At 37.7% G+C, this 23,446-nt stretch overlaps 1 protein-coding gene across 1 annotated transcript in view; it reads left to right on the top strand.

Annotated features, from left to right (window-relative positions):
- The window catches only part of DYM (dymeclin), a 388,749-nt gene that overhangs the window by 260,998 nt on the left and 104,305 nt on the right, over positions 1–23,446 (top strand). The window contains exon 15 of the mRNA XM_079717304.1: positions 788–890. Within this exon, the coding sequence (XP_079573430.1) occupies positions 788–890 (103 nt within the window). The remainder of the gene's footprint in view (positions 1–787; positions 891–23,446) is intronic.

Below are 23,446 nucleotides of genomic sequence, written 5' to 3'. Positions count from 1 at the left end.
GCCAAATGCTCAAGAAGACACTGGGGCAGGTTTTGAACATTTCAGACGTTCAACGTCTGAAAACACTTATTTTATATATTTTGTTCAGTTTTTCTTAGTTGTTTACACAGGGGAGTTATTCAGTACCAGTTAATCCATCCTGGCCAGAAGTGAAACTCTTATAATACATATGTTTAAAGCCATTCTTTTTGAGAATAAGACTATAAAGCTATAATATAGAATCATAGACTCTGTATTATGCTAGAGAAATAATCCAGTGCACTTATTTGAAAGATGAGATACTCCAATAAAGATGTTTAAAAAAAATAAAATGAAACAAATAAACCCATGCAGTAAGATACAAAAACAAGATGAGAAAATTGGGATACAGCAAGCTCAAGTAACTTGTAACAGATTGCACTACGAGTTACTCATAAAGTCAGTCCATATCTCAGGTTTTCTTTTTTTTTATATTATTAGTCTCTGCTTTATAACAAAGTGAATCAGTCTCAGGTTTTCTTAATATCTGTCCACTGTCCTCTCCATGATAGTAATCTTCTGAAAATTTCTCCTCTGTTTGAAATATAATTTGAAACTGGCAAACTTTTATATTAGAACCCTTATAATTTAAACATTCTTTTCACTTTATTATTTGTTATATCAATAGTATTGTTAATCCTGCTGTTAACACAGGCACAAAAAAAGAACCTTGTAGAATAATCGACATTCTGTGGAATGTCAATATAAAACCTAGAAAAGGAGACACTTAGTTCTTTTAATATAATTGGGGTTTTGTTTTTTTTTTCAGCTTGTTTTCCTTGCTGTCTAAAAAACACAACAAAGTTCTGGAACAAGCCACACAGTCCTTGAGAGGTTCGCTGAGTTCCAATGATGTTCCTCTACCAGATTACGTAAGTAGTTACCTTACTTTGTCAATACAAAAATTTTCCTTTCATTGCTAAATTTAAAAATAACAATACCCCTCTCTTCCCAAGATCTGGCTGTGATCTTGTTCCCTGAGGAACCTATGATAGGTAAATAAAGGATTGACATCTCAAATCAAGGGAAAAAATTTTTGATGATTATTAACAAGTAGTTGAAGAAAGTCAACCCTAAATCAATGATTGTTAATAATTAGAAATCTTATTAGTCAAGAAAACCACTCAAACTAATTACAGAGAAACAAAAAGAGGGATTTTATAAGAAGTGTGCAAAGGTTTCTCACGGAACTCAAGGGGAAGATGTACACCTGGATTTCAGAGAATGAGAACCTGAAATGGAAAAGCCATTGGATTCATTCAAAATAGCCTATCTTGGGACTTCCCTGGTAGTCCAGTGGTCAAGAATCCGCCTGCCAATGCAGGGGACACGGGTTCGAGCCCTGGTCCGGGAAGATCCCACATGCAATGGAGCAACTAAGCCCACGCGCTACATGCTCCTAGAGCCTGTGCTCTGTGCTCTGTGCTCTGTAACAAGAGAAGCCACTGCAATGAGTAGCCTGTGCCCCACAAGGAACAGTAGCCCCCACTCGCCGCAACTAGAGAAAGCCCGTGCGTAGCAATGAAGACCCAGCACAGCCATACATACATACATACATACATACATACATAAGGAATGATAATTCTTAAAATTAGGAAAAAAAAAAAAAAAAAGAAAAAAAGCCTCTCTTTCTGCGGCATTTAGTTTCTGTTATCTGCTTCTTTTTTTTTTTTTTTTTTTTTTTTTTTTTTTGTGGTACGCGGGCCTCTCACTGTTGTGGCCTCTCCCGTTGCGGAGCACAGGCTCCGGATGCACAGGCTCAGCAGCCATGGCTCACGGGCCCAGCCGCTCCGCGGCATATGGGATCCTCCCAGACCGGGGCACGAACCCGTATCCCCTGCATCGGCAGGCGGACTCTCAACCACTGCGCCACCAGGGAGGCCCTATCTGCTTCTTTTTGCTTCAGTTTTATTCTGCCGCTGCTTTCCGTAGGCCCGTTTTCCCTATTTGCTAACTGAAATAGCAACCCCGACCCCTCCCCCACCCCCTTTCCCTCCCAACCCTTAACATGTCCTTGGGAGTGTCATGCCTTTTGCTGACTGATCACAGTCCTAATTCTCAGATTCTGGGGGAGAGAATCTAATTGTCTCTGCTTGGGTCAGTATGCTGCTCAATTCGTCAGTCGTGGTCAGCAGAGAACAGCAGTAACATGTTGCATTTGTTCCCTCCTCTTTAAAGATGAAGAGCTTATTACCACCTGACCTCAGGGGATGATGATGGAACAGAACACAGCACAGGGATGAGCATTATATAATAGAAGGGGGAACTCGTTCTGAGTTCCTTTAGGGCTGTGCCACTGTCCGTGACACCTCTTGTGTTTTGGAACATACCTTAGATGAGGATGCTAAAAACTTTCATGTCACGAACCACAGAGGTAGTTCATCCAGTTCTAATAAGGACCTCCCTGTTTGTTTGTCTGGGGACAACTTAATGAGTTGATACTTAGAAACTTTAGGAGAGAATTCTTATATTCTAAGTTTGAGGTGGTGATGTGTACCAGACAGCCAGAGAGTTGTTTTGCTTGTTTCCTGGCTCTCATTTGTTTCATTTCTAAATGGTTGTGCTGATATGAGACTGTGGGAACAGCACCCAGTCCAGATATCAGACGCTGATAAACAGAGATAGCTGTGTGCAGCCACAACCTGACTGGTGCTATTTTTCATCTCTTTTATTTATTTATTTAGTGTGGGTGTGAGAGAGATGTTATGATCTGTCTTCCCATTATGAAGTTTAAAATTCCAAAGTACTTCTCTCCTACCAAAAAAATTAGTATCTTTTAAGATTTTCCTGCTAGTTGAATATTCTCAATTTCTTGAAAAAATGGGCATTATAGTTGACTTAATTCTAACCTTGTCATGACTTGTTCTAAGAAAAGTAATTCTTTCTAATTGCTCCTTGGAAACCTCAGTTGGGGCCAGAGTGGCAATGGGGATTATGTTTATTAAGAACTTGAATTTTGTTCATCTGTAAGTGTTTTGTCATTTTTATACACATATTATTTGATTTATATAGTATTCCTGTTAATTCCACAAAAATGTGTTGAATGTATGTAGTACTGAGGTTGCCCTAGCAGTATTCACCTTTAATCAGAGGCCAGAAAATTGATATTTCTTCAAGAAAACAGGTCATATTTAACAGTATTTGCCAATCATGGAGGTGATTATGCAGTGAAAGGACAAGTTGAACTCGTAATGGACATATGAATTCTGTTGAACTTTACAGGTCATTGACTGTTTTCCTCTTGCATGAAGTTTTCACTGAGTAAAACTGAATTTCTTGAGGCATCCGCTTCCTAGAAATACAAGGAAAATTCCATTTGGAATCTGCTGTTGACAGTCTTTATTATAACATTTGTGGGTATGAGACTTTGCAAATCACAGCAGTTTTCCAAATGGGTTTATGAACTTGAATTTTGTTGCCTTTCCTCGGAGCTAAGTGCAGAGGGTGGGTAACACGGATTCAGTAGTAGTGTTGAAAACTGTGAATCACTCCTCCTGCCACTGAGCTGAAAGGTGATTAAAGAAAACAATAGCAGCCTTAAAAGTAAGTACTACACTATGTTCTTCTTTGGTGATAACTCATGTTTTATTGGTCGTTCCCATTGCTCAAAATACTACGTAGAAGTGAGTGAACATTTGAAACCATATTCTCATTATGATTCTCTTTTAATTTGGTCATTAACTGGGCAAATACAGTATGTTCCCTTTTTCTTCCCCAGAAATTTTACTTGTTAAGTGTCTCTGCCAACAACCACATAAAATTCTGTGTCCTTGACTAATGCTTTAGAAAACTTGTTTGTAAAAGATGGAACAGGAAAACAAAAGGGTCTTAATGCAGCATTGGATTCCCGGATGTATACTTTCTACAGCAGGATTGAGAGAACTATAGTAGCAGAGTTTGAATAACTGTGTAAAAATAAGGATATGTTTTTCTTCTCACTGTAGTACATAGAGTACTTTCAGTCTACCTAGAGATTTTTGAGTTTATTAAGAAAATGTTTATTCTCATTATACTGTATAGTTCACCAGTCAATTGAGTAACAACATAGAAAGCAAATAGCAAGTTACAAAAACATTAGTATTAGTACTTTAGTACAGCCATGTTTGTCTGAACATCTCAGGGGAAACCTGAAGCCTTCAACCAGCTTCTAGAGAATGAGAAAATCCCCTGACTGCTTAAGGGAAAATAAAACAAAAAATTATACTCAAGTTCTCCCTGGGGAGAGAGAATGCTCACTACAGAGAGTGATAGCTGGTCAGAGAGTGATAAAGTTGTCTAGGAAAGCTAGTGAAGTTCAGTTGACTTGGCTGAGTTTTGGTGTCTTTATATCAGGGTTTCATAAAGTTTAAATCAGTGACTAAAGAGACATGAGAGAATTGTTAAAGAAGAATCTTTCAACGCTTTTTTTTATAGATTTATTTATTTTTATTTACCTTTGGCTGTGTTGGGTCTTCGTTGCTGCTTGCGGGCTTTCTTTAGTTGTGGTGAGCGGGGGCTACTCTTCGTTGTGGTGTGCGGGCTTCTCATTGCAGTGGCTTCTCTTGTTGTGGAGCACGGGTTTTAGGCACGTGGGTTTCAGTAGTTGTGGCTTGCGGGCTCAGTAGCTGTGGTGCATGGGCTTAGTTGCTCCGCAGCATGTGGGATCTTCCTGGACCAGGGCTTGAACCCGTGTCCGCTGCATTGGCAGGTAGATTCTTAACCACTGCGCCACCAGGGAAGTCCCAACACTTTTTTTTTTTTTTTTAATAAGAATAAACCTCTAGGGCTTCCCTGGTGGCGCAGTGGTTGAGAGTCCGCCCGCCGATGCGGGGGACACGGGTTCGTGCCCCGGTCCGGGAGGATCCCACATGCTGTGGAGCGGCTGGGCCCGTGAGCCATGGCCGCTGAGCCTGCACGTCCAGAGCCTGTGCTCCGCAACGAGAGAGGCCACAACAGTGAGAGGCCCACATACTGCAAAAAATAATAATAATAATAATAATAAACCTCTAAAACAACTTTGGTCATATAAAACAGAACCTGAATATAGACAATGAAGCAAAAATAATAAGTGAGTTATAGTTGCTTTTTAAATATAACTGTGGCTTTTAATTATGACTGTTGTCACATGTCATGTAAGCATTGTTTCCCTAATGTCTAACAATTATCTTAGCAACTACTTGAGATGAGAGGAGTCTAACTTTTATTCTAGGTGGAATCATAAGGAACCAAAATTTATTGCCCCATGATCATCAAAGAATTTTTGAACCTTTTCATAGGACCAACTTTCCCATCTCATTCCAAACGTAAATACAAAGGCACAAGCCAAAAAGACCCTGGCCAAAGGGTAAGGAGCCAAATCAGAAAAATCAGCAGAAGTATAAACAGTAACTAAGAGTTTATCATCAACTTGCTAAAAGCAAGTAAAGTCAACTCCCCCCTTAGCCACGATTTTGCTTTCTGAGATTTCATTTACCTACGGTCAACAGCAGTCCAAATATATTAAATGGAGAATTCCAGAAATAAACAATTCATAGTTTGAAATTTCACACCATTCTAAGTAGTGTGATGAAATCTCTCGACATCCAGTTCTGTCCTGCCTGGGACATGAATCATCCCTTTGTCCAGCATATCCCGACCATTAGTCACATAGTAGCCATCTGGGTTATCAGATGACTGTTGCAGTATTGCAGTGCTTGTGTTCAAGTAACCCTTATTTTACTTAATGATCCCAAAGCGTAAGAGTAGTGGTGCTAGCAATTTGGATATTTTCTTACTGTACATAATTCATGAATTAAACTTTATCATAAGTATGCATGTATAGGAAAAAACGTACTATACAGTTGTCCCTTGGTATCTGAGGGGGATTGATTCTAGGAGCCCCCTCATATACCAAAATCCAAGGATGCTCATGTCCCTTATATAAAGTGGTATAGTACAATCGGCCCTCCATGTCTTCAGATTCTGAATCTGAGGATTCACCCAACCACAGATAGAAATTTCCATTCAAGTTTGGTTAAATCCACAGAAGTAAAACCTGACAATATGGAGGTCCAACTGTATATTTATTGGAAAAAAATCCACGATGTGATGTAGGATGGTGAGTGATTGCTGACGGTACATAGTCTCTTTCGGGGATGATAAAAGTGTTTGAAAATTAGATTGTGGTGATGGTTGCACAATTCTGAATGTACAGAAAACCATTGAATTGTACATTTTAAATTGACACAGTATGTGTGGTGTATGAATGTTGTCTCAGTGAAGCCATTAAAAAAAAAAGTAGTACTTGGAGCACTAGGAAAAAGAAAAAAAGAACTATTTGTTGAACGTAATGGCATATAGATACCAGCTTGGCTGCATTATGGCATGAGGATGAATGTTAGAAAAATAAATTTTATACTTTGAGAAAGTTAATATTTTCAATTAGGGAAAATGATTCTTGAGTAGTGTCTTGACTCTAGAAACTGCTAAAGTCAATTAGATATGCAGTTACGAAAAGATATGTGTATTTTTCTGTCTGGCTTAAGAGCAAAATAATGGAAACAAGCAAAATCTATCAATAGGGGACCGATTAAAGTTTAAATCTATCCAATGCAGTATTCTGCAGACATTTTTTTTAACAAATTCAGTCCATATAGGTTTATCTGAAAAGATATCCATAACACTTAAATCAGTAGAAACAAACAGAAAACAACACTTTATAGTATGTAGGTTATATGTACATGTATGTTTGAAAATATGCATTTAATTTTTCTGGAATAATTCATAAGAAACTATTAAATAGTGGTTACCTGTAGGAAGTCAGACTGAAGGGAAGGGAAAATAGAACTTACACTTTTTGCCTTATACTCTTCTTTATAGGTATAGATCTTTACATTTTTGTCAAGTATATGACTTATTTTCCCCTCCTTCCCTCCCTTCCTCTCTTCCTTCCCTTTTTTTATTCCCTCCCTCAGTCCTTCCTTCTCTTCTTTATTATTATCAGGTAATTTTAGACTTAGAGTTTTCAAGAATTTCCATATATCCTTCACCAGCTTTCCCTTTTGTAAATATCTTACATAACCATAGAACATTTTTCAAAACTCTTAACCTTGGTTACAATACTGTTAACTAAAACACAAATCTCATTTGAATTTTACTAGTTTTGACACTAATGCCCTTACTCTTTTCTAGTATCCAATCCAGGATGATCCCACATTGCATTTTGTTGTCACGTCTCCTTAGTCTTCCCTTGGATTTCATGACCTTGACACCTTGGAAGAGTACTAATCAGTTATTTTGTAGGATGTCCCTCAATTTGGGTTTGTCTGGCATTTTCTCATAATTAGGTTGATGTTATGCACTATTGGGAAGGATACTACAGAAGTGGTATGCCCTTCTCAGTACATCATTTCAGAGAATACATGGTGTTGGTGTGTATTACTGGTATTGATCACTTCACTGGGATGATGTCTGTCCAGATTCTTCACCATAAACTTGCTGATTTTCCCTTTGAAATTCCTGTATGTTTTATATAGTAGTTATTTCCACTATATTGGAACAGTATATGGGGGAGATACTTTGAGATGATGCTGATATCCTGTTTCTTCCTATACATTTTCCCACAAATTTTAGCATCCACTGATTGATCTGGCTTCAGCATTATTTTACTGATTTATTAGTGATTTTCTGTTTGTCTCATTCCCTCTAAATTTATTATTAGAATTCTTCTGCAAGGAAGAGTTGTCACCTCTCCCTCATGTATTTATCTATGCAGTTGTTTATTTCTATCACTGTGGACTCCTGGATACGAATTTTCTTCTTATCATCCAGAACTGTTGTTATTTTGTTACTCAGGTTGTTCCAACTTTAGGCACTGGGAGCTCTTTCAGGTTGTATCCTCTGCCCTTTGAATATGCGTCAACCCTTTTTTTTTTTTTTTTTTTTTTTTTTTTTTGCCACCTTCAAGATGCTCCAACTCATCTTGTATTTCCCCTGCTCCAACCCTAAAATCAACCATTTCTCCAAGGAGGATCATGAAATTTGAATCAAGATCTTTATATTGATAGTTACTTTCCTAATGTCAAAACCAATGTAAAAAACAGAGCCTGGTCTTGTGAATAAGGTTGCAAATCTTACGAACATCCCTAGAAACAACTGCTTTGAACTTAAGTATTAACAGATTCCAAGCCCCACACTGATTAGGTCCCAGGAGGTTTCTTCTTTAGAACAATTGATTTTAAAAATCAAATAAATGAGGCCTCTAACAAGTGAGCAAGCTCCACACCCTATCCCTGCCACTTTTCTTCCTAATTAAAAACCAGGCCTGACTTTAACATAATCAGACTGATTTTCTTGGTTGTGTTATAACTTGGCTTTGGATGCATTTCTGAACTAGGAGTTCTGGAAATGTTCTGAGAATGCTTCTAAGGACAGTTTTAGTTGGAGGGATCCCCTCTTGTTTAAAAAAGAAAAATTTCTTCACTCTTAAAAAGCACACCTGAATTGAGGTAAAGAATGTTGCCCTTTCTTTATTCCTAGAGAGGAAATGTGTCCTGTCCCTTCTTATGGAATATGGTAGAATATTCTTTTTAAGGATTTTAAAAAATTATCATTAAAAATACTTAAATAACTTTTATGTTCCTTTTAAAAGGAAATAGGATGTGTTTGCATTGAAATCTGGCAATGATTAATTAACCTTCTAAGAGAACTTTAAAGAATACAGAAAACCCATGCATATTAAATTCAGTAGCAATGTGTGCTAATTTAAGAAATCATAGTGATTTCTTAAATAACAAAGAAAGTTTGAAGAATCTTAGGAAAAGCTGTTTTTATATTAGCTCTGTAGAGCAGCAGGTAAGAATATTTTCACTACAATGGGAAGGGGGAAAAAAGAAACTGTGATCACTGGTTTTTACAAATTTATCACACATTGCTACTGAATTTAATATGCATGGGTTTTCTGTATTATTTAAACTTCTCTTAGAAGGTTAATTAATCATTGCCAGATTTCAGTGCAAACACATCCTATACACTATGAAGTGTAAAATAGATAGCTAGTGGGAATCAGCCGCATAGCACAGGGAGATCAGCTGGGTGCTTTGTGTCCACATAGAGGGGTGGGATAGGGAGGGTGGGAGGGAGACGCAAGAGGGAGGAGGTGTGGGGATATATGTATATGTATAGCTGATTCGCTTTGTTGTAAAGCAGAAACTAACACCATTATAAAGCAATTATACTCCAATAAAGATGTTAAAAGAATCATTTTAATTTTCTGTTTGCTCGAATTTTGATTGTTTTTCTCTCTCTTTCTCCCTTTCTGCCTGAGTTCATAGTTCCTAATAGGAAGAAAAGAAGTCTACTATTTGGAATTTTCTTTGATATATCCTTGATTTACATGGCAAATAGAAAGCAGCTGTCTATTTAAGCATCTAATTCTTGAAACCATAGTCCCCTCAAGCGTCATCTGGAAATAATGTAGCTTGTAAAACAAAGCTAAGAAGAAAAGGCAATGTTTGTTTTATGTGGGATGAATGATTTCTGTTGGGGTCCTTTAATTCGCCTATTATGAGGGTTATTAAAAAGCAGTATTACAAAAGAGGTTTAAATGAAAAGAATTTTTTTGAGCTGGTATCTTATTATTACAGTTAATTATAGTCAAATCTGCAAATATTTTATAAATGGCACTTTATTATAGTTTCTCCAAATAAGACCCCCAAAACCTAGTGATCTTACTCATTGTATGAGTGGAAATTCAACTCTTTCCATGGTGGATTTAATTTCTGAAAACAAAAATTGTATTTGAGAATTCAGCTTTGCCTATTTTCCTGGAAATTTCATGGCTTTCTGAAAAATTCTTAAGAAATCTTACAAGAGTATTTGGGGATTACCTTATAAATGCAAAAATGAACATGAAAGCAGCAGAGTTTATCTAGGCTTCAGGTTTTATTGGAAGACTCAATTAACACCAGATAAAGTTAAGCCTAAATTGTTTCTTAACTTATTTATAAATTACTTGAGTTTCTGAGATGTGAATTTGGAATCTCAGTCCTGAGAAGCAGTATGCTTTGGGAAACAGAAGACAAGTTAATTTGTGCTTTGACAGTTGTTAGAGGCTATTCCATGATTGGAGTGTATTGGTTTTCTTAATTTGTTAACACAACATAGTATTTGTTTTTGATAGTTGACATATAAGAACTAAGTTTCAGTTCTTAAGTGTACTTGGTACCACAAAAAATAAAGTTACTTAACATGTTTGATTATAAATAGGGCAGGCATGGTTAATTATTTTTATGCATTTGAGTCTTATCTCTCACCTGGTATATTCTATGATCTCAAATTTGTATTTTGACTGAGGTCATAAGGAGAATATTGTGTTACTCTGAAACATATCTTTTTTTAATCTTTTTTTCTTGAACGTACAATGTTAATTGATCAACTTAGTGAATGAATTAATGTCTTATCCTTTTTAGGGTCATATTCTAAGCCTAAAAAGTACTGAGCCTTTAATAATCAGTATTAACTCTCTTATGAAGTTATCTCTTATGTATCATACTGGTCAGTGAATTCCAATTAGAGTAACTTTCGTTTCATTATTAACTTTTGTTTCATTATTAGTAGTGCTTTAGCTCATTAACCGATTCCAAGTCCTAAATTCCCCATACCCATTGTGAATTCTCATATAATTACTAATATCATTCAGGTTAACAGTAATATCAGTTACAAAAGAGTAGTACATGCATTAAAAAGAACTCCATATGGTACTTGAAATTCCCTATTCTTTCATCCAGCAAGTAGTGAGCAACTGCTGTCTTCTCAGGCACTTTTCTCTGCCCTTCATGACATCAGTGGAGATAAAAATCTCTGCCCTCTTGAAGCCTACATTCTAATGAAGAGAGATGTGTAATGATTGTATGCATGGGCAGATGAATGAACAAGTGAATGAAATGTAAGAAGTTCCCATGGGAAAATAAAGCAGAATAAAGGGGTTGGGAGCACAGGCCATGGGAAGGTAGCAGTGTAATAGGTGGTTAGTGGAGGGTATGCCTCATTGAGAAGGTGACATCTGAGTAAAACCTAAGGAAGGAGAAGCAATGAGTCAGGCAGAGGTCAGTGTGTTCTAGGAAGATGGAACAGGGAGTGCAGAGGGCTTGAGACAGGAGCCTCCATGAGCCCTGACAGGGTGTAGTGGCTGGGAAGGAGATTATCTGGACCGTATTTATAATCATCTTGAACAAATGCATATCGACGGGTGATCCAGAAAAGGTTTGGATAGAGCAACAGCCTGAAAATTAGAGGACCTATTTCTGGGGTTTTGTTTTGTTTTGTTTTGTTTACCTTTAATTTGCTGTGGGCTTGGGCAACTTATTTTGCCATTCTGACCCTTGATTTCCTTGCCTTTAAAGTGTATCTTAAAGTAGATTTTTTGTGTGTGATTTCCTTTTCCAATGTGATTGGCATCCTCTGATTATATAGAAAGGGATTTGTATTGCTGCAATGCATAGCAATTATAGGGGATTCCACTCTCTTTGTATTCTGTATGAACCGTGTCTCCGAAACATATCCTAGAATACAGTGTGCATGGTGTACCCTGTAGTTACACAACAGTAGTGGGCCTGGGTGTATGGTGAGACTCAATAGGAAATATAGAATGATGATGCAGACCCTTTCTTTAAGGATTTGAGACAGCCATTTTTAGATGTCACAGAGTGATGTACATATTTATAGACGAGATAAATATCAGTTTATGTTTTACAGAATGTTACAAATAAAAGGCTCCTCTGAGAAGCCATCATAAAAGTTTTGAGTGGTTTTATTCTGAGTCTTACAAAGTAGAAGGGCCTTTAATTAAGAGTCAGTATATATGATGGTTAGGCATATAAGCTTTGTGAGGAGAATTCTTGGAACATAAACCCAGCTTCATAGTTTTTTAGTTTTCTTGAAATTTCCCCATGAAAACAAAGAGAATGCATCAACAGACACAACATTTACAACAAAACTAGGTGACAGGGTAGCCACATGAAACCCAAAATAACAGAGGGTAGGTACAAACTACCAAGAGCTACAAGATCCTTGCAGTATCTGTGTGAGAGCAACTAGAAGGAATGAGACTTCCAAGGGATCTGAGAAGTAGCCAAAAGGGATTCACTGGAAAGTCCACAGGCCAGTTTGAGAAAAGCACCTGAAACTGGTAGGGGTTTTGCATACCCTAACTCAGAGTCAATTGTCAGGGGTCTGCTGTAAGATCTGAAGGGGTTCCAGCATCTGGGCCCTATCGACTCTTAAAACTAAATAGCTGAGGGGCTTCCCCGGTGGTGCAGTGGTTAAGAATCCACCTGTCAACAATGCAAGGGACACGGGTTTGATCCCTGGCCCGGGAAGATCCCACATGCCGCAGAGCAGCTAAGCCCACGTGCCACAACTACTGAGCTTGCGCTCTAGAGCCCACGAGCCACAACTACTGAAGACTGTGTGCCTAGAGCCCGTGCTCCGCAACGAGAAGCCTGCACATTGCAATGAAGAGTAGCCCCCGCTCGCCATAACTAGAGAAAGCCCGCATGCACCAACAAAGACCCAGTGCAGCCAAAAATAAATAAAAAATTAAACTAAATAGCTGAAGCTCTCTTCTAGGACCAAGCCCCACACTGAAGTGAAGCTGCTACAATTGGAGCCCCCAGAGAAGGTCAGGGACAATAAGCAAAGAAAAAAGAAAGGTTCAGATAAATGTAGGGTTGGAGAAGAGAGCCAGGAGATTCCAGAAAGTGCATGACCATGTTTATAAACACTTCACATAAACGAAGAAAAGGTGGTCTTGAAACTAGAGAGTGCTACCTTGACCTACCCTCCATGAGAAAAAAGTCGGGAAAACTAACTTCATTAAAAATGAGCAAAAGAGGGACTTCCCTGGCAGTCCAGTGTTAAGACTCCAGGCTTCCAATGCAGGGGGCATGGGTTCGATCCCTGGTTGGGGAACTAAGATCCCACATGCCACACGGCCAAAAAAAGAAAGTGAGCGAAGAGAAAAAGCTCAGTCAAATTCAGTGCAAAGAGAGAAGAAAAAAGAGAATAAGGAGAATAATATGTCTTGTAAATAAAAGCATGATATATACCCATGCTTTTAAAATAGATAAGTGTCCATCCACAGATGAATGGATAAAGAAGGTGTGGCACATATATACAATGGAATATTACTCAGCCATAAAAAGAAACGAAATTGAGTTATTTGTAGTGAGGTGGATGGACCTAGAGTCTGTCATACAAAGTGAAGTCAGAAAGAGAAAGACAAATACCGTATGCTAACACATATATATGGAATCTAAAAAAAAAAAAAAACAGTCATGAAGAACCTAGGGGCAGGATGGGAATAAAGACACAGACCTACTAGAGAATGGATTTGAGGATACGGGGAGGGGGAAGGGTAAGCTGGGACGAAGTGAGAGAGTGGCATGGACATATATACACTACCAAATATAAAACCGATAGCTAGTGGGAAGCAGCCGCATAGCACAGGGAGATCAGCTCAGTGCTTTGTGACCACCTAGAGGGATGGGATAGGGAGGGTGGGAGGGAGGGAGACACAAGAGGGAAGAGATATGGGGATATATGTATATGTATAGCTGATTTACTTTGTTATAAAGCAGAAACTAACACACCATTGTAAAGCAATTATACTCCAATAAAGATGTTAAAAAAATTTTTTTTAATCATTTGAAGTAACAATGGTTCAGAGAATGTAACTAAATTGTCTAGAATTGCAGAGCTAACAACTAGTTGTCTGTCTTGATATTAACGTGACTAAAAGAAAACTTTTTTTAAACAAACATATCAGTGCTTGTTCACTGCCAAAAATAAAAAAAAATAAAATAAATTAGATGAGAACTGTTAAATAACTTTTCAAAACAACTAAAAGAAACTAAGAAAATGATACAGGATGTAACAGAACAACAAATCAGAATTACAAAAACTCAAATGGACAAATTTTATTTCTAAATAAAATTAGAAATAAAAAATTATTTGGGACATGTAGACTCCATAAAGTATTTAGTAAATAGGGCTTCCCTGGTGGCGCAGTGATTGAGAGTCCGCCTGCCGATGCAGGGGACACGGGTTCGTGCCCTGGTCCAGGAGGATCCCACATGCCGCCGAGCGGCTGGGCCCGTGAGCCATGGCCGCTGGGCCTGCGCGTCCGGAACCTGTGCTCTGCAACGAGAGAGGCCACAACAGTGAGAGGCCCGCGTACTGAAAAAAAACCAAAAAAAAAGTATTTAGTAAATAAATAGATATAATGCCTTAAGAAAAATAGAAAGTAAAAAGGAGGAAAAGCTTAAAAGCAAAAAGAAATGAAAGAAAAAGGATTTGAGAGAAAGTCACTAAACACTATAGGCAGAAATCCTATAGTATTTATAAAATACATATATAAAATAGGAATCCCCCCAAGAGAAAAAAATACTTCAAGGAAACTTTCCTAAAATTATGAAGGAAAAAGATTTGAAACTACATGTTGAAAGAGCATACACTGCATGCCTTGGAAAATCAACCTAGGACAATAAATACCAACACATACTCCAGTGAAACTGCAGTTACAAAGCTAGAGAGAAAAAAATTTGAGGGGTACTCAGGCAAAAAGACCAGGTCACTTTTAAGGGAAGAAAATAAAATTGTCAGCAGGCTTTTGGGCAGTGTTTTATGCCACAATAAAATGGAATAACATTTTTAAGATACTGAAGGAAAGCAAATGTGAGCCAAGGATTTTATATCCCACCAAACTGACTTGCAAGTATAAGAAACACAATCTTATGAAATCTAGGAACTCTGAGAATATTGTTCCCTTCCTGAGGGCTCTACTAGAGTAGTGGTCAGCAAAGGTTTTCTATAAGAGCCAGGCAGTAAATATTTTAGACTTTGTAGGCTACATTGCTATCTTTGTCACATATCTTTGTGTGGGGTGTTTTGTTTTGTTTACAACCCTTTAAAAATACAAAAACCATTCTTAGCTCAAAGGCCATATTGGGACAGACCACAGATCTCATTTGGCCCATGGTTCGTAGTTTGCCAACCCCTGTACTAGGGAAAGAACTTTAGACAACCACAATGACTGGAGAGATACAAACACAAAGACTGGTGATAAGCATTATCCATATTTTTACTTGTAGAACTAGCATGAAACAATATTCATGAAGGAGAGAGTGTGGTATAGTATGTAAAGGCTGTGTCTCTGGCAATGCAGATACATCACAACTATTAAAATATGGAGAAGGGAAATGGTGAGAACATGTAAAAAGTAGAATAAACTGCTGATTGCCTGATGGTTAACTGGGAGTTAAAGGATATTATTTCAGGTCAGATGCTGGGAGAGAAGTGGGAGAAAGAAGAAGAGGTAATTAGCTGATTTGATATTGTTTACAGCAGCAAACCAATAGAAAATTACCAAAAAATAAGAAGACAGGAATTATATAGTTATTCACATAGGGGTAACCATTAGAAGAAAAATACGAATTTCCTGAATACCAAAAAATAAAATATAAAAAGAAATCAAGTAAAATATACCACATATGGAAAGGCTAGTTATATAAAAAACCTATATATATATATATATATATATATATATATATATGAAACATAAAATTATATGTGAGAGCATTGAAACCAAACCAAAATTGATCTTCAGTCTAAAACTCCATTGATAAGAACTGGTTGAATGAATTTTGGTACATTCACACAGTAGAGTACTATCCATCTATAAAAATGAATGAAAAGTATTTCTATATGAAGTTCTATAAGTTGCCACATAATCATCCTCAGAATAGGTTGGTGATATCCATTTGTATCTATTTTTGTTTGAAAACAAAAACAATGGAAGGACAAACTATAAAAAAACTTTTTTTAAAATTGTTACCTATAAGGAGAGTAAAAGAATAGGATGGAAGTGACTGAGAAGGATAAAGCTGGATTTTGAGTAATTCTTGATTTTAGATTTAACTTAAGAACGACATAAATAGTTCCTAAGAAAAAGTTCCTTCTGTAGAGTTGGATTGAATATTAGTGATTATACATATAACATGATTATAAAACAGTTTAAAAGAACAGTCTCTAAAATTTAAATAAATTGAAATAAATAAACCTAAATATATATCCAGTAGATGGTATAACCAAACATCCAAGTGATTCTTTATCCCTAGGAAGCTGTACCTTAAGACACAACTGAAAAAAAAAATTAAACTGTTTTTACTAATCACATTTGTGTAGCAACCTTGGTATTGTTATTTCATGACATGGGCTTTTAATGTAAGATAAAGCAAATGAGTAATTGTACAATATTCTAATTTTGTTTTCCCCATTGCCTTGGGAACCTGGATTCTTGGCGTGGGAGCAGTATATGCAGATATAAAATAGAAGAGATTGAATAAAAACTCTTTGATCTTAGTTTGAATAGGAAGACTCTGTATGGGCTCTGGTTTTTGTTTTTTGAATATCTGTAGCTATGTCTAGTCATTCTACTTCTGTCCTTTGAACTCACAGAAACAGTGACCAGCCCAGTAGCACAGCGTTGAACATCACTAGCAACCAGATTTCCACTAAAAGGAACAAGGAATTTATCCTGCCTTTCATATAGGATGGTAACAAAACAATAGTTATGAGAAAGTTCCTTTTTAGAGAAATGTTATAGCTGATAACTGTAAAGGGAATGATATAAGTAGAATATCACCATTTAATTAACCTTAATAAATTAGTAGAGCCAAGCAGTGGACATGAATAGCCTCTCACTTACAAAAAGAGAACCAGACATATGTGCCTCCTGATGTAGAACACACCACCATTCATGAAGGAGTCTTGTTTTAAAAACAAAAACAACAACAAAAAAATCTAGTCTGGGGCTTCCCTGGTGGCGCAGTGGTTGAGAGTCCACCTGACGATGCAGAGGACACGGGTTCGTGCCCCAGTATGGGGAGATCCCACATGCCGCGGAGCGGCTGGGCCCGTGAGCCATGGCCACTGAGCCTGCGCGTCCAGAGCCTGTGCTCCACAATGGGAGAGGCCACAACAGTGAAAGACCCGCATACCACACAAAAAAAAAATCTAATCTGATCAGGCCTTTAGATTCATCTACGAATTTATCAGAAATATCTAGAACAGAGAGACATGAAACGCCACCACCAAAATCCAGATTGCAAGGAATTATATAGGACAAATAACGTGGTTTATTCAACTAATAAATTGCAGTGAAAAAGGAGAGAGAGAGAAACACCCTTTAATAAAGTCCAGTTGCACCGTAAAGACTTTATTTGGATCCTTATTCTCACAAACTGTCTTAAAAATAAGAAAACCATTTTTTTGCCTAATTAGAAAGTTGAGGACTGACTGGATATTTGATAATTTTCACAGATTACCATTAACGTTTTATGTGTGAGAATGGCATTATGGTTACAGTTTTAAAAGAAGAATCTTTATCTTTTGGAGATACTTACCAATATATTAATAAAGGTATATCTGGGGTTTGCTTCAAAATGACACTTGAGGGGAGGAAGTGAGTGAGTGTAAAGAAACAAGATTGGTCCTGAGCTGATAATTGTTGGAGCTGGGTAAAAGGTAAATGGAGGTTCATTATACTGTCCTATCTTTGTGCTGTATTTTTCCAATTAAAGAAGTTAAAGAGGTTGCACAACAGTGTGAGTATACTTAACACTACTGACATGGTAGAAAAATGGTTAGGATGGTAAATTTTATATTTTACCACAGTTTTTTTAAGTTAAAGAATATGAGCTTTGGAATCTGAAAAAAACTGCATTTAACCTGCCTGTGACCTTGACCTAAACCCCTCTGATCTTTGGAATAAAGATACAGACGTAGAGGACGGACTTGAGGACACAGCGGGGGAAGGGGAAGCTGGGACAAAGTGAGAGAGTAGCAGTGACACATATAGACTACCAAATGTAAAATGGATGGCTAGTGGGAAGCTGCTGCAAGGCACAGGGAGATCAACTCCATGCTTTGTGATGACCTAGAGGGGTGGGGTAGGGAGGGTGGGAGGGAGGCTCAAGAGGGAGGGGATATGGGGATATATGTATACATATAGCTGATTCACTTTGTTGTACGGCAGAAACTAACACAACATTGTAAAGCAATTAAACTCCAATAAAGGTGGGGGAAAATTTTTTTAATTAAAAAATAAGTTAAAGAATATGAGCTTTGGAATCTGAAAAAACTACATTTAACCTTCATGTGACCTTGACCTAAACCCCTCTGATCTTCGGTTTCCTCATTTGTTAAATAAAAACAATAATACCTTGACCATGGGATTGTTGTACCAATTAAATGAGATTATGCATAGAAAGCACTTAGCGCAATCTGTGGCATATAACTTTAACTATATAAATATGTATTATGTAAATATTAGTGGCCATTATTACCACCACTACAGCTTCTGCCACCTACAGTAGGAAAATATATCTTTCATTCTCCCATCACTGAAAACTTTAGAGGAAGCCTGTTAAAAATTCTCTTTTCAGTGTGCTGTGGTGTAATGGAATAAGCTTACTGTGCAAGTTAGACAGACTTGAGTTAACTTAAGTTTTAGCACTTACTTGGTATGCTACTTTGGTTAGTGAATATTTACTTAATGACCTTAGGGGAGTTATTGTAGCTGTCTGAGCTTTGGTTATCTCATCTACAAAACGAGGAAGCTAATACCTACTTTTTAGGTTGGATTGAATATTAGTGATTATACATACAATGTTCTTGACTGCATGCATTGATCAGGTTTTCAGTAAATGATGGATATTATCATCCATGATTGTATTCATTCATATATGATTATCATTGTTCAGGAATGGAAGGTAAGACGGACTTTTCCATCTATCCTTCCTGGCCAAAATTTATCTGAACATAAGAATATTCTATTTCTGATTTAATTACGGCCTTAGATTTAATATGGATTTAGTAGAACATACTAATAAATCATATCTATTTTTCTCAACTTTTGAAATTTCAGTATCTATCTTTTTTTCACTGGGTTTTGTTTATCAATAGAGCCTTATCCCCTTTCTGTTTAGAGGAATGAATGCTCCGAGGGAGGAGTGCTCTGTTGTTGGTGACTGTGGCAGATTAAAGATAACTGGAATGGTGATGCCCAGTGTTACCTTGCTTTTTTTTCTAGTAACATATGAAAATCCTACACCAAAAAGGACTTCTTGTTAGATACCAGATACTCTTTTTCCCACTAGAGATTCAAATACAACAGAGGTGAGGTCTGCATCTAACAGGAATGCTCTAGAACTGATTCCAGAAATATAACAGAGGTGACTGCTCAGATCTCTTCCTAACTCTGTCCCCTGTGATTCTTCTTGTCTCTATTTATTGCCATCCTCACTGCTTTATTTCTTCTCATTGAGTAACTCAGCATGACATTTCTCTCATTGTAGCATCATCATTATTGCTTACAGAGCATTCACAAGAGATAAAGCAGTATAGAAGGCTTCATGGAACTTGCCTGATGCTAGGAGACCTGGCCATTGTCCTTAAGGAACTTATCAGTCAGTAGCATCACAAAGGGAAGCCACAGAGATTTTTTTTAATGAATTGATTGTAGAAAATATATATTCTCAGTATGTAAGTAATAATATGCATCTATTTTCTTTCCCAGAAAAAAAAACATTCAAATTCTTATTACATAAGTCTGATAAGTCATATGTCTGAGCTTCAGTTTCTCCATCCAAGAACAAAGACTCTGGAATCAGACATACCTGGATTTGAATCCTGCTTCTCTCTCTTAGTAGCTGTGTAATAGTAAGGAAATGACAGTCTTTTGAATTTTAATTTCCACTTCTGAAAATAATCATAACAGTCCTACTATTAGTTACTTGTTAGTTTTTAAATAGGATTAAATACAGTGAATACAAAAGTAAAACAGCATAAATTCAAGAAGGGCATCATCCATTCAAAACATATGATTTTATTCGTGTCATATTTTGCCCCAGGCTTTGAGTATACAGTCATGAATGAACAGACGTGGACCCTGCTCCACCTCAGGGAGCTAGTAGAGGGAAGAGACCAATCAATTAGCAAGCAAATGAATGCAAAATTATAAATAAGGTTAAGGAAAATAACTGCAACATGATGCAAGAGAATTGTGAGAATCTTAATTTAGATTTTGGGATATGGGGGAGATCGGGTATTTGCTCTCTGAGAAAGTAATATTTGACTGAGACCTGATAGATGAGTAATAGTCAGCCAGAAGAAGAGTGGGAGTAGTGTTTTTAACAGCAAATGCGAAGGCACTGAAGCAGGACAGGACTCTGTTTATTCAGGAAAATGTAAGCAGACCAGAATGTCTTGGAGTGTGGATGTGAGAGGTAGAGAGGGAGTAGCATTAAATGAGATTGGAGGTACAGGTCAGCGTCAGCCCGTGCCAGGCCTGACAGGCTCCTCATTTTAAGGAGTTTGGATGTTATCCATCGTTTGGCATAAAGCCATTAAAGGGTTTTGAACCATGGAGCAATTGGCCCAATATGCCTTTGAAAAGAATATTGTGGAGAAGTGATTTAAAGAGGTGAGAGTTGGGCTTCCCTGGTGGCGCAGTGGTTGAGAGTCCACCTGCCGATGCAGGGGACGTGGGTTCGTGCCCCGGTCCGGGAAGATCCCACGTGCTGCAGAGCGGCTGGGCCCGTGAGCCATGGCCCCTGAGCCTGTGCGTCCGGAGCCTGTGCTCCGCAACGGGAGAGGCCACAGCAGTGAGAGGCCCATGTAACGCAAAAAAAAAAAAAAAAAAAAAAAGAGGTGAGAGTTAAGACTGAGAGTCCAGTTAAATCAACGTGGTGAGAGATGATAATGGCTTGGAACTCAGAGAAGTCTAGACTAGAGATGGAAATGCAGAATGAGATAGTCAAAGTCATGAGATAGATGAGAGCACAATGAGAGAGAAAGTGGCATGAGAAAGAAAGAGGGATCAGTCCGGAGCCCTGAAGGGCCCCCAACCTTCAGAAGTTGGATAGATGAGGAAATGCATGATGTCAAGTAGGCATGTCTTAAAGAGGAAGAAATGGTGAACCAGCTGTGGGTTGAAGATTGAGGATGAGATGAGGATTAAAACATATGCACTGGGTTTGGCAAAACACAGATGGTATCTGGGCGTGTAAAAATGGGAATTATTTTGAATAGTATAAGCTGACACGTAGCTAGATTAATCATGAGAAGATTTTTTTATGGGTTCGATTTTTTAAATCGAGGTCTAAGAAAGAAAGAGTACCACACTGTTTATTCTCAGTCTCCTGGTTAACCTTTCTTACCTTAGAATATGTGTCTACCCCTGTTCCTACTTCTTAGCATACCCAACTTTATGCATTTTTTGTGTGGACTAATGATAATAGTTAAGCTTGTTTTAAATGCAGGTTAGGCAATATTTAGGAATAAATTAACAACAAATACCTAGGAATTATATTAAGGTTATGTTAAAAAAAATTTTAATTTATTTATGGCTGCATTGGGTCTTTGTGCTGCACTGCTTTCTCTAGTTGCGGCGAGCAGGGGCTACTCTTCATTGCGGTGTGTTGGCTTCTCACTGTGGTGGCTTCTCTTGCTGCGGAGCACAGGCTCTAGGCATGTAGGCTTCAGTAGTTGCAACACGTAGCCTCAGTAGCTGTGGCACAGAGGCCCTAGAGTACACAGGCTTCAGTAGTTGCGGCACATGAGCTCAGTAGTTGTGGCACACAGGCTCAGTAGTTATGGCTCGCGGGCTCTAGAGCACAGGCTCAGTAGTTGTGGTGCAGGGGCTTAACTGCTCCGCAGCATGTGGAATCTTCCCGGACCAGGGCTTAGACCCGTGTCCCCTGCATTGGCAGGCGGATTCTTAACCACTGCGCCACCATGGATGTCCCAGGTAATGTTAAAATATTAATGAAGAGATAAAATAAGGCCTAAATCAATGGAGAAGTAATGTATCTTTCTAAACTTTAAGCTCTGAAATTCTGAAGATTTCATCCTTAATAAATTAATATGTCAAAGTTAATGTAATTTTTCCATGTAAATTGATAAAGTAATAATAAAATTCATTTGGGTGAATAGACACCCTCTCTCTCTCTCTCTCTCTCTCTCTCTCTCTCTCTCTCTCTGCAGGTTAGGGAATTCCCTGGCAGTCCAATGATTAGGACTCAGCACTTTCACTGCTGGGGCCTGGGTTGAAACTGATCAGGAAACTAAGATCCCACAAGCCCCGCAGTGAGGCCAAAAAAAAAAGAAAAAAAAATGCAGGTTATACATAAGGACTGTAATTAATAACAACTCATCATAATTAACTTATAGCTAAATATCCTGATTACTTTTCTTTAAACGTACACATTATCAGATTTTAAATTAAGTTATGCTTAATAAACCAGGTGAAAAGTACTAAAGTCAAAATGTACAGTATTCCCACAACTCAGGTTATAGGAAGCTCCAAATGGTTTCCTCATAGCACTGATATTATTTCCATGGGACTGCAGGATGTTTTTAAGTATCTCTTACCTTATATAATAAACGGTGCATTCACCATCCCATCCGTGGTTCAGAGGAAATGCTCTTTGAAAGCATGTATAAATGTATCTTTGCTTTACAAATGTTTGTCATTTTCCCCTCAAAAAACTTAAGGAAGAGGTTTTGAGAACCGAGTACAAATGAGGAAAACGTGTGCTATGTAACAAAGAATGACAGAGAGGGAGAGGGAGTGTGTGTGTCTGAAAAAGCTTTAGGTTGTTTTTTTCTTTTCAATCTTTCATCCTAGTGTCCTTACTATTATATTACTTATGTAAAGCCTTCTGTCCATTGAGTTCAAAGCACTTAGAATCATTAAGTCATTTATTTCTTGGATTTATTGAATGGGTGCCCATTGTTCAAAAGCCCGTGGGCGTAAGTACAAAGTTATAAAAGCACACAAATTAAATGTAATAGCACAGGAGCAAGAGAGAATGCCAGCAGGATCACTGCTGTGACTATTGAGAATGCCAGACTCTTATAAAGAAAGAAAAGAGAAAAAGAAAAGGAATAAAACAGCCACCTAGGATTCATTATATTCTGAGAGTTACAAAATAAATTTGTCAGGTCAAAAGCAGTGACCACAGGGTACAGTTAAGAGGCCTAATTGAATTTAGAGGGTGCTCTGGAAAATGGTCCAACTCTTAAACAGACTCAGATTCTACTCTAGTAATGAAGCAAGAGAAATAATTATTCTCTCTCCCTCATTTTACAGATAAGATATTCAGATACATGGGGAGTCGGTCAACTGCCATTGTCTCGAAGCAGTGTCACAACATTTGAAGCATGATCTTATTCTGAGATTCCCAGTTAAATCTTGTTTCATTTCTTTCAGCATTTTAGCTTGGATATACATGTTTCTTTTTACTTGTCTCCTTCATATGGTGGTTTAAAAATGGATATTTTCAGTTCAGTAAATCAGAAAGCCTCAAGCTGATTCTAAAATGAATTTAGAAGAGGAAAAGCCTCTCAT

This window comes from Hyperoodon ampullatus (assembly GCF_949752795.1).
Source record: "Hyperoodon ampullatus genome assembly, chromosome: 13".
Lineage (NCBI taxonomy): Eukaryota > Metazoa > Chordata > Mammalia > Artiodactyla > Ziphiidae > Hyperoodon > Hyperoodon ampullatus.
The sequence above is the reverse complement of the archived record's forward strand: the minus strand, read 5'-3'. Positions and strand labels throughout refer to the sequence as shown.